At 46.7% G+C, this 12291-nt stretch overlaps 1 protein-coding gene across 1 annotated transcript in view; it reads left to right on the top strand.

Moving 5' to 3' along the window:
* irag2.L (inositol 1,4,5-triphosphate receptor associated 2 L homeolog) overlaps positions 1 to 12291 on the top strand; it is a 35173-nt gene that overhangs the window by 2250 nt on the left and 20632 nt on the right. Inside the window, exons 3-20 of the mRNA XM_041585472.1 lie at positions 230 to 340; positions 457 to 637; positions 1391 to 1470; positions 1555 to 1633; positions 1793 to 1951; positions 2074 to 2191; positions 2283 to 2333; positions 2500 to 2577; positions 3437 to 3493; positions 4407 to 4466; positions 4598 to 4662; positions 6636 to 6738; positions 6961 to 7101; positions 7939 to 8040; positions 9909 to 10072; positions 10378 to 10492; positions 10736 to 10898; positions 11823 to 11936. Of these exons, the coding sequence (XP_041441406.1) occupies positions 230 to 340; positions 457 to 637; positions 1391 to 1470; positions 1555 to 1633; positions 1793 to 1951; positions 2074 to 2191; positions 2283 to 2333; positions 2500 to 2577; positions 3437 to 3493; positions 4407 to 4466; positions 4598 to 4662; positions 6636 to 6738; positions 6961 to 7101; positions 7939 to 8040; positions 9909 to 10072; positions 10378 to 10492; positions 10736 to 10898; positions 11823 to 11936 (1941 nt within the window). The remainder of the gene's footprint in view (positions 1 to 229; positions 341 to 456; positions 638 to 1390; positions 1471 to 1554; positions 1634 to 1792; positions 1952 to 2073; positions 2192 to 2282; positions 2334 to 2499; positions 2578 to 3436; positions 3494 to 4406; positions 4467 to 4597; positions 4663 to 6635; positions 6739 to 6960; positions 7102 to 7938; positions 8041 to 9908; positions 10073 to 10377; positions 10493 to 10735; positions 10899 to 11822; positions 11937 to 12291) is intronic.

The raw sequence follows: 12291 nt of genomic DNA on the forward strand, positions 1-12291 counted from the left end.
GGGGGGACCCAGGCTCAAGGTTTGGCCTTCAAGGGGAGGGGACCCAGGCTCAAGGTTTGGCCTTTAAGGGGGGGACCCAGGCTCAAGGTTGGGGGGGGCTTTAACTGAACATGTCTGACAACCACTGGTCCTGGGCCAAGTTATTTCTTCTCTGCCCAATCTCATAGAATGGCCTTCTGTTCCTATATCAGAGTTGTCCTCTCTCTCTCTCTTCTCTAACCTGCTGTAGGCGTGCGGCGCCCTCTAGAGCACAAGCTGGAGAACGCATCTGAGGTGAGCCTAATCTGTGAGGAGGACTTGTTGGACAGTATCTTCCATGCCTGCGACTCAGATCACCGAGGTCAGTATGGGGAGAGGGTTTCTGTGTATTGTTCTTTCTGTAACTTGGATAATGTTCTGGTTCCCACCACAAGCCAAAAGCACAGTGGGGGCTGATTTACTGGTCTGCACTAACAGGTAAAGTTGCTGTGTCCAAGATTGTGGATTATCTGCGGCACACAACAAGCCGTGGCTCTGAGGACAGTGGCCTTGATGACCTGTGTAACATGCTGGACCCCGATAAGCAGGACATTTCCATGGATCTAGAGACCTATCACGCCATCATGAAGGAGTGGATCGATGACTGCAGGAACAACGGGTAAGTAAAATATCTGCTTCTACGAACTCTATGGGTTTGTACCCCAGCTGTGGGTGGGGCAGTTCCTGGTCACAAAGATGTTTTATATCTTATAGGGAATGTGTTACTATTAACATTAATAGTCTGTGTGTTGTTCCCTCCCACCTCTTTGTTACTTGCCAGCCTGTGCCCCTCACATCCCCTCCAGTGTGTAACCCCTCTGTCTCCCACAGTGTATCATTATTAACTGCCCCTGTATGAGAAATATATGGATGGTGATGGATGGGTGGTGATGGATGGTGGAGAGGATGGATGGATGGATGGATGGATGGATGGATGGATGGATGGATGGTGGAGAGGATGGATGGATGGTGGAGAGGATGGATGGATGGATGGATGGTGGAGATGGTGGAGAGGATGGATGGATGGATGGTGGAGAGGATGGATGGATGGTGGAGAGGATGGATGGATGGATGGTGGAGATGGTGGAGAGGATGGATGGTGGAGAGGATGGAAGAATGGATGGATGATGGCTGGCTGGATAAGTTTAAATAAACATAAACAGAGATCATGGAAAACTTAATCTTTGGTCAGCCAATCAGATTACTGATTGCTGCCTATCAATCAAGCTGGGGAAAAGCATTTAGCCAACCAGCAGAGGGAAACCTACAAGGGTATCAGGGAGGGATCAGAAGAGAGCCATGTGTAACAATGAGGGAGGATCATGAACTAGAGGATCAGTCTATAAACCCTTTAATGTCTCTGCTTCTCCAGTGCTGACACTAATAAGATGAAGGAATCGGCCCTGGGGAATGAGGAGTCCATGTTTAAATTGCGGGAGAGTCTTCTTGCAGGTAGGAAAGCATATGATCTATTAATGACTCCATAGCTGAGAGTGGGACTCGTCCATTAACCCTCTGTCTGCTGGTTTTGTTTAGTGAGGAGAATTTCTGGCACCATGAACATCACGTCGGGGAGCCTGGAGGCTTTTGGGGGTGACATCTCAAGAGGAGACCTGTGAGTGGCCCCTGTGATGATGCTCTTGTGCTGGTTTTCCTGGGGATTCTACTTTCTTTCTTTCCTAAAAATAGCCTGGTCCCAGTGGGGTTTGGTAGTAGTAGCAGTGCTTGGACTCCCTGCATCTTCTGACCTCCCCCGTTCTGTCTGGTTCTGTAGGGAGACTTCGGACCTGATCACGTGCGTGGCTGATCTGCAGTACAATAACCAGAAGCTGCAGGAACAGCATGCCAAGATGAAGGCCATTAATGAAGCCCTGGAGGAGGCCAACCATCGGCTTCTGGAGGAGAACGAGGAGCTGTATAATCAGTGGAAGAGGTGATGCACCCAATATTGGGCATTTTTGGGCTATAAAGACTATCTAACAACCTGTTCAGGCTCCCTTATACTGCGGGTGGGGCATATAAAGGAAATGTTTTTAATAAAACCGATTTTTTTAGTTCCCAGCAGGCCATAACCAGAGCCAGGGTCTTAAAGGAGGAGCTGGAGGAGATGAAGACTAACATGAATAGCTCAGAGGAGAGGAAGGCTCAGGTTGTAGCGTTGAACAAACAGCTGGTGAGTCCCCAAATCTCTCTCCTCAGATCTGATCCCCTTTAAATTGAGCTTTTAGCTTCTACTCATTGGCTGTCCCTGTGTTCCTCCCCAGGAGAAGGACAATCTATCCCTAATACATAAGATCAGCAGCCTACAGGAGGAGGTGAGAAAAGGCCCATTACTAAACCTGGGTTTTTTCATCAGCTATTTTGTATCTATAATTTAGAGTTTCTTGATTTAATAATAATAATAATAAATAAGTGTTGTTATGGGGAATAGTGCAGCAACGATCACATGCTCCTATTATTTCTTCCCCCAACATCATATAGAATATGAGAGGCACCCTGGAAGCTGAAGGCCTCAGGAAAACTATATCTGAGATCTCTGACAAAGTGACTGTCCTACAGGTAAGTACCAGTACCCTGCACGGACCCCCATCTCTGGCACCTCCCTCCTCCCATATGTATAAATACAAATATACAGAGAAGGAATGTTCTGGGCACACAATAAGCTATACCCTCATACTGTACTGTCTAAGGGAATCAATATGGCACCTCCTCCTCCCATATGTATAAATACAAATATACAGAGAAGGAATGTTCTGGGCACATAATAAGCTATACCCTCATACTGTACTGTCTAAGGGAATCAATATGGCACCTCCTCCTCCCTTATGTATAAATACAAATATACAGAGAAGGAATGTTCTGGGCACACAATAAGCTATACCCTCATACTGTACTGTCTAAGGAAATCAATATGGCACCTCCTCCCATATGTATAAATACAAATATACAGAGAAGGAATGTTCTGGGCACATAATAAGCTATACCCTCATACTGTACTGTCTAAGGGAATCAATATGGCACCTCCTCCTCCCATATGTATAAATACAAATATACAGAGAAGGAATGTTCTGGGCACACAATAAGCTATACCCTCATACTGTACTGTGTAATAAATGTTACACTGATACTTAGTTGCACATTTAGTTACATGTAGGAAACTGCTTTAGAAATAGGCAGAGTTTCCCTTTAGTTCTGACTGATACAAAACAAATGACGGCTATTGGGTGAACCATTGAAGTTTATTGGAGGTTGTGGCTTCCTGTGTGTAGACACTTGGGTTATAAAGAGAGATCTATATAAATATATATTTACAGACGTGTGACTATTGTTTTCAGTTGCAGCATCAGGGAAACTTCTGTTTTGTGCTTTGCGTAATGGTTCAGTTGAGTTTCACTCCAACCTGTGGTTTTGTCTTCAGATGCAGCTGAGTGAGGCGGAGAATGCACTTCAGAAGCGGGACGCCACCCTACACATGGTGAGTCTTATGCAACGAATTAGATCAGGGGCACCAGCACCCATTACCTCTAAAGACTGAGGCCGGCAATTCTCTATAATTGGGAGTTTTTGGCTTCAATCCCTACCCCAACCCCTCCCGGTTGTGGCCCAATCAGCCCCCACCCTTCCTTAACCTACAGATATATAGAAACAATGAAGTAAGTCACCCTGCTATAGTTCCAGGGTACAAATAATCACTCACCCCAAATCTCCCCCTAACTGACCTTCAGACTGGGCCCCCTTAGCTCATAACAAGGTTATAGATATATAGAAACATTGGGGTGTCACCCTGCTATAGTTCCAGGGGTACAAATAAACACTCACCCCAAATCTCCCCCTAACTGACCTTCAGACTGGACCCCCTTAGCTCATAACAAGGTTACAGATATATAGAAACATTGGGGTGTCACCCTGCTATAGTTCCAGGGGTACCCAGGGTACAAATAATCACTCACCCCAAATCTCCCCCTAAATGACCCTCAGACTGGGCCCCCTTAGCTCATAACAAGGTTACAGATATATAGAAACATTGGGGTGTCACCCTGCTATAGTTCCAGGGGTACCCAGGGTACAAATAAACACTCACCCCAAATCTCCCCCTAACTGACCTTCAGACTGGGCCCCCTTAGCTCATAACAAGGTTACAGATATATAGAAACATTGGGGTGTCACCCTGCTATAGTTCCAGGGGTACCCAGGGTACAAATAAGCACTCACCCCAAATCTCCCCCTAACTGACCTTCAGACTGGGCCCCCTTAGCTCATAACAAGGTTACAGATATATAGAAACATTGGGGTGTTGCCCCACTCTAGTTCCAGGGGTACCCAGTTGAGATTGTTCCTGATCACAAGACCCCAATATGTTGGTCCATCCCTTGTTGTGCCTCTTGCAGAAAGAACTCTACATCGAGGAGTTGAAGTCCACACTGATGGACTATGCGTTGGTGATTGAGGTGAGTAGGTGACATATAAATGTGGGTGACACTGGGTTGTATAAAATGTTACATTAATGGAATCTTGGGGTCTCCTTGGGAATTTCTAAACATTTCTTGACCCAGAACCTTGTGCTGATTTTGTGTTCCAGAACCTGAGAACAGAGAAATCAAAGCTGGAGAATAATTTGCAGCAAATGGAGCAGGAGCTTTTGTCGTGAGTGTTAAACTGTTACTGTGCAACATAGAAGGGCTGTGACCCCAGTGTATTTGGGGTGGGGGCAATAAACTCATTGTGTAATGGGCCATAACGGGTTATGTAATAAAAAGCATGTATTGCCCAGGAGCATTAACCCATAGCAACCAATCAGCAGGTACAATTTGTCACCTGTTTAAAAGCAAACCTCTTATTGGTTGCCAACAGTTCCTGCTCCTGGGCAAACTTAGCGCCTTTTATTACTTGGACTTTATAGGAAGACGTTCCTGTTTATTCCAATTCCTAAGCAAGAAGGGGTGGTGACTTGGGTCTCTTACTTAGGGGCAGTAGACTGGCTCTGTAATGGTTGAAGGGCTCTAGACTGGGCATATGATGTTTGAGGGACTCTAGACTGGGTCTGTGATGGTTAAAAGGGCTCTAGACTGGTTCTGTGATGGCAGACATTGTTTAGATTGGCTCTATGATGGTTGGGGGGGCTCTAGACTGGGTCTTTGATGGTTGAGGGGCTCCAGGACTTGGTCTGTGATGGCAGAAGGGGCTTTAAATTGGCTCTATGATGGTTGGAGGGCTCCAGACTGGTTCTGCAATGGTTGAAGGGCTCTAGACTGGGCAAATGATGGTTGAGGGGCTCTAGACTGGGTATGTGATGGTTAAAAGGGCTCTAGACTGGGTATGTAATGGCAGATGGTGCTTTAGATTGGCTCTATGATGGTTGGGGGGGCTCTAGACTGGGTCTGTGATGGCAGACATTGTTTTAGATTGGCTCTATGATGGTTGGGGGGCTCTAGACTGGGTCTGATGGTTGAGGGGCTGTAGACTTGGTCTGTGATGGTTAATGGGCTCTAGACTGGGTATGTGATTGCCGAGGGCTTTAGATTTGCTCTATGATGGTTGGAGGGCTCCAACCTTGTTCTGCAATGGTTGAAGGGCTCTAGACTGGGTCTGTGATGGTTGAGGGGTTCTAGACTGGGTATGTGATGGTTATGGGGCTCTAGACTGGGTCTGTGATGGCTGAGGGGCTCTAGACTGGGTCTGTGATGTTCAGGGGCTCTAGACTGAGTCTGCGATGGTTATGGGGCTCTAGACTGGGTCTGTGATGGTTGAGGGTCTCTAGACTCTGTGATGGTTGAGGGGCTCTAGACTGGGTCTGTGATGGTTGAGGGGCTCTAGACTGGGTCTGTGATGGTTGAGGGGCTCTAGACTGGGTCTGTGATGGTTATGGGGCTCTAGACTGGGTCTACGATGGTTATAGGGCTCTAGACTGGGTCTGTGATGGTTGAGGGGCTCTAGACTGGGTCTGCGATGGTTATGGGGCTCTAGACTGGGTATGTGATGGCCGAGGGGGCTTTAGATTTGCTCTATGATGGTTGGAGGGCTCCAACCTGGTTCTGCAATGGTTGAAGGGCTCTAGACTGCGTCTATGATGGTTGAGGGGCTCTTAACTGGGTCTGCGATGGTTATGGGGCTCTAGACTGGGTCTGTGATGGTTGAGGGGCTCTAGACTGGGTCTGTGATGGTTGAGGGGCTCTAGACTGGGTCTGTGATGGTTGAGGGGCTCTAGACTGGGTCTGTGATGGTTGAGGGGCTCTAGACTGGGTCTGTGATGGTTGAGGGTCTCTAGACTGGGTCTGTGACGGCTGAGCGGCTCTAGACTGGGTCTGTGACGGCTGAGCAGGGCTTTAGATCGGATCTATAATGCATGAGTGGGGCTCCAGATGGAATCAATGGTCTAGTCCAATGAATGTGATGAGAAACCTATAAGGTACAAAGGCTTCATTCTATGGGAAGAGAAGATCTAGGGATTCATTGTATAATGGGGAAAATAGGAACTGGCTCATTATATTGAGGAAAGGACACGCTGAGCCACTGGAATAAAGCATAAGGGCCACAGGATTATTTCATAGGTTGTCTCTGGCAGAAGCCAAAATCTTGCCATGACGTTTTCTACCCTCCGACTTCTCTTTGTCCCCCAGGAATGGCATCTCCTCCCCAATTACCCACAAGTTCAGCCGAATTATATCGGGAAGTTTGAATTCGCTGCAGTCGGAGCTGGAACTTGCCCAGCAGTCTCCTGAGGTGGGTTATTGTATCGCCCTGATAATAAGCCAAAGACCTCGGCTCCTGAGCCTTCCCTGATGCTGGGCCTCCATTGTGTCTATTTGGCACATGTAACTCAACAGAACCTGGGCAAGTTCTGTGACTGGTCTCACTGCTCTTATTTATCATCGACAGGTGATCAATTGACCCTTAGTTATCCCGAAATTCATCCCCCAACTGATCTCCTCTCCTTGTCCCCAGGTCTCGGTGGCCGAATGGATGAACCAATCAGGACAAACGACGTCCCTCGACATCACTTTAGACCGTGAGGTTCTGCTGCTGCTTCAAGGCCCAGGGCAGGATCAAGCGGCTGTGGAATTTAAAACCATAATCCAAAGCTTGGTAAGCGCCATTGGTGGGTTTGACTATTGTACTGTCCGTATGGCAGCTCCCGCGCTTATGTATAAATATACAGAGAAGGAATGTTGTGGGCACACAATAAGCTATACCCTCATACTGTACTGTCTAAGGGAATCAATATGGCTCCTCCTCCCATATGTATAAATACAAATATACAGAGAAGGAATGTTCCTGGGCACACAATAAGCCCCTCATACTGTACTGTCTAAGGGAATCAATAGCACTCCTCCTCCCATATGTATAAATACAAATATACAGAGAGGAATGTTCTGGGCACACAATAAGCTATACCCTCATACTGTACTGTCTAAGGGAATCAATATGGCACCTCCTCCTCCCATATGTATAAATACAAATATACAGAGAAGGAATGTTCTGGGCACACAATAAGCTATACCCTCATACTGTACTGTCTAAGGGAATCAATATGGCACCTCCTCCTCCCATATGTATAAATACAGATATACAGAGAAGGAATGTTCTGGGCACACAATAAGCTATACCCTCATACTGTACTGTCTAAGGGAATCAATATGGCACCTCCTCCTCCCATATGTATAAATACAAATATACAGAGAAGGAATGTTCTGGGCACACAATAAGCTATACCCTCATACTGTACTGTCTAAGGGAATCAAATGGCACCTCCTCCTCCCATATGTATAAATACAAATATACAGAGAAGGAATGTTCTGGGCACACAATAAGCTATACCCTCATACTGTACTGTCTAAGGGAATCAATATGGCACCTCCCTCCTCCCATATGTATAAATACAAATATACAGAGAAGGAATGTTCTGGGCACTTGTTCTTGCAGCAGGAGGACACACGTGGGATGGCGGATCTGGTACTGGTGTCTCTGCAGCGTCTGATCGAGTCGGACACGGATGCTAAGGATTTGCCGGGGAAGATGCTGGAGGTAAGAGTTCAGTTAAACAAGCTCCCGGGGCTTCTAGTTGGACATTGGGCAGAGCTACGGCACATTCAGTAGGTTTTGCGGGGGGAATGTATGTTGTGTTATATTCTATTGTATATTCTGGGGCCTGGAAAGATCAGAGAATTCAAATGAATGATTGTCCCTCTGTCTGTCTCTAGTTATCAGTACTGTCATTTCTCTGCACTGCTGCCTCTGACTCCTGATACAACTTCCCAATATCCATTCATTCCTCATTCTCACTGGGTTTATAGTTCTGTGTAACTGTCATTGTGTCTGTCCCTTTCTCTGCACTGCTGCTTCTGACTCCTGATACAACTTCCCAATATCCATTCATTCCTCATTCTCACTGGGTTTATAGTTCTGTGTAACTGTCATTGTGTCTGTCCCTTTCTCTTCTCTGCAACTGCTGCTTCTGACTCCTGATACAACTTCCCAATATCCATTCATTCCTCATTCTCACTGGGTTTATAGTTCTGTGTAACTGTCATTGTGTCTGTCCCTTTCTCTTCTCTGCACTGCTGCTTCTGACTCCTGATACAACTTCCCAATATCCATTCATTCCTCATTTCTCACTGGGTTTATAGTTCTGTGTAACTGTCATTGTGTCTGTCCCTTTCTCTGCACTGCTGCTTCTGACTCCTGATACAAACTTCCCAATATCCATTCATTCCTCATTCTCACTGGGTTTATAGTTCTGTGTAACTGTCATTGTGTCTGTCCCTTTCTCTTCTCTGCACTGCTGCTTCTGACTCCTGATACAACTTCCCAATATCCATTCATTCCTCATTCTCACTGGGTTTATAGTTCTGTGTAACTGTCATTGTGTCTGTCCCTTTCTCTGCACTGCTGCTTCTGACTCCTGATACAACTTCCCAATATCCATTCATTCCTCATTCTCACTGGGTTTATAGTTCTGTGTAACTGTCATTGTGTCTGTCCCTTTCTCTGCACTGCTGCTTCTGACTCCTGATACAACTTCCCAATATCCATTCATTCCTCATTCTCACTGGGTTTATAGTTCTGTGTAACTGTCATTGTGTCTGTCCTTTCTCTTCTCTGCACTGCTGCTTCTGACTCCTGATACAACTTCCCAATATCCATTCATTCCTCATTCTCACTGGTTTATAGTTCTGTGTAACTGTCATTTGTGTCTGTCCTTTCTCTTCTCTGCACTGCTGCTTCTGACTCCTGATACAACTTCCCAATATCCATTCATTCCTCATTCTCACTGGTTTATAGTTCTGTGTAACTGTCATTGTGTCTGTCCCTTTCTCTGCACTGCTGCTTCTGACTCCTGATACAACTTCCCAATATCCATTCATTCCTCATCTCACTGGGTTTATAGTTCTGTGTAACTGTCATTGTGTCTGTCCTTTTCTCTGCACTGCTGCCTCTGACTCCTGATACAACTTCCCCAATATCCATTCATTCCTCATTCTCACTGGGTTTATAGTTCTGTGTAACTGTCATTGTGTCTGTCCCTTTCTCTTCTCTGCACTGCTGCTTCTGACTCCTGATACAACTTCCCAATATCCATTCATTCCTCATTCTCACTGGGTTTATAGTTCTGTGTAACTGTCATTGTGTCTGTCCCTTTCTCTGCACTGCTGCTTCTGACTCCTGATACAACTTCCCAATATCCATTCATTCCTCATTCTCACTGGGTTTATAGTTATGGCCACTAGGGGGCACTCTCTATCACTCCAGGCAACATTAGTTAGTACTTTGAGCATCAGCACCTTGAGAATTAAAATAAAGCACATTATAACCCTAATATAGCAGTGAATGGTAAAAGGAGGAGAGTCTTTCCCTTCGACACTTCCTTTAGGGGCTTCTCTTTTCCCCCACAGACCATAAAGGCCGACCTGAGGGAGAAGCGCAGCAGCTGGAGCCACAAACTGAGGCAACTGGAGAAGCACCGGGAGTCGATGGATAAGGAGTTTGTAAAGATTGCAGGGAGTCTCCGGCGACTGAAAACGGAGCAGGTTCATATGAAGAAAGAGCTGTCCAGCAGGTGCGCCCATATATGGATGTAGGGTTGTTGTATTGCAGGAAATCCTGTTCAGAGCTGGCCTATTGAGTGTAGCAAACAGAAAAGGCTTTACAATGAAATCTGCTGCATAAGGGCCCAGAATAACTTTATCTTCTCTGCACCATCTTCCCCCATCCCAGGACTACTTTACTATTCCACAAAGAGGCCCCATTAGGCTTATTAGGCACTTCTTGGAGGGTGGGTCGGAGGAAAGGGGACACAGAATGTAGGGGTACAGGGGGTTGTGGAAAAAACTGCAGCGTGTCTGTGTTTTTTCTGTCTGGCAGATTTAATGAGCTGGAGATGGCGAGACAGAGGCAGGAGGAGGCCGAGGGCAGAACAGAGGCCGTGACGATCCGACTCAGAGAACTCGCCCTCCGGGAAGAAGATTTCACAGAGAAGGTATCGGGGGAGTTTCCAGGCCCAACTGAAAAGTTATGGCCCCTTTAAATGTGAATCTGGTGGTGTAATTGACAGTTGGGAACAGATAATGATTTTCTGAGGCAAATTGCAATTGGTCTGATACTGTCTCTAACCGTTGCACTGGGACGGAGGGGTTTCCCAGTTTGAGGGGGTAGATTGGTTCTTACATTTTGCCTCTTTGCCCTAGTGACTATAGGGTTAACGTGTCTCTGCTGTGCCCAGGTTGGGGAGTTGCAGGGAATAATCAGTGATGTGCGGGATCAGAACCAGACTCTGGCCGGCCAATTGGAGGAGGCGAATGTACAGAGGAGAGATCTACTGGCAGCGAGAGACTCACTAACTGCCAACTGTCAGCTCCTCCAGCACAACTGCACCAAACAGCAAAGTAAGTGTCTGACTGTGTAACTGTGTAACACTGCTGTGCAACTCATACAGGAGTCTCTACTTCCTTTGTATGGGGGAGTGTATTTCCTGGTACTCGTGTGACCGTCTCTACTTCCTTTGTACGGGGGAGTGTATTTCCTGGTACTCGTGTGACTCTCTAACTGATCAGTTTGCGACGGGAGTTGTAATTTCCTGGGTACTATCGTGTTGACTCTCTACTTTGGCTTTGCCTGGGGGAGTGTATTTTCTGGTACTTCGTGTGACACGTCTCTACTTCCTTTGTACGGGGAGTGGTTATTTCCTGTACTGCGTGTGACAGTCTCTACTTCCTTTTGTACGGGGGAGTGTATTTCCTGGTAACTCGTGTGACAGTCTCTATGCTTCCTTTGTACGCTGGGGAGTGTATTTCCTGGTACTTTCGTGTGACTGTCTCTACTTCCTTTGTACGGGGAGTTGTATTTCCTGGTACTCGTGTGACTGTCTCTACTTCCTTTGCATTGGGGAGTGTATTTCCTGTACTCGTGGGTGCTGGTCCTCTACTTCCTTTGCACGGGGGAGTGTATTTCCCTGGTACTTCGTGTACTCCTCTAGCTTCCTTTGCACAGGGGAGTGTATTTCCTGGTACTTTCGTGTGACTGTCTCTACTTCCTTTGTACGGGGAGTGTATTCCTGGTACTCTCGTAGGACTCTCTACTTCCTTTGACGGGGGAGTGTTAATAACCATGATATCCTGGTCACTGGACGTGTGACTTCTCTAACTTCCTTTGCAAACAGGGGGGAGTGTATTCCTGGTACTTCGTACGTGACCGGTCTCTACTATCTTTGTACGGGGGAGTGTATTTCCTGGTACTCCGTTGTGACTCTCTACTTCCTTTGCACGGGGGAGTGTATTTTCCTGGTACTCTGTTCGTGATTGACTCTCTAGCTGTCCTTTGCACGGGGGGAGTGTATTTTCCTGGTAACTGTCGTGTGACCGTCCTCTACTCTTGTACGGGGGAGGTATTCCTGGTACTCGTTGTGACAGTCTCTAACTTCCTTTGTACGGGGGAGTGTTAATTTCCCTGGTACTGCGTTGTGACACGTCTCTACTTCCTTTGTAGGGGGAGTGTATTTCGCTGTATCGTGTGACTGTCTCTACTTCCTTTTGTAACGGGGGAGGTGTATTTCCTGGTACTTGTTCTGTCGTGTGACCGCTCTCTTTCCTTTTGTACGGGGGAGTTGTTTGTCTGGTACTCGTGTGACTCTCATACTTCTTTGCACGTGAGGGGGGCGGGGGGAAGTGTATTCCTGTACTCGATGTGACCTCTTACTTCCTTGTGCACGGGGGGAGTGTATTTTCCTGGTACTGTCGTTGTGACCCTGTCTCTACTTCCTTTGTACGGGGGAGTGTATTT

The sequence above is a fragment of the Xenopus laevis genome, chromosome 3L (assembly GCF_017654675.1).
Source record: "Xenopus laevis strain J_2021 chromosome 3L, Xenopus_laevis_v10.1, whole genome shotgun sequence".
Lineage (NCBI taxonomy): Eukaryota > Metazoa > Chordata > Amphibia > Anura > Pipidae > Xenopus > Xenopus laevis.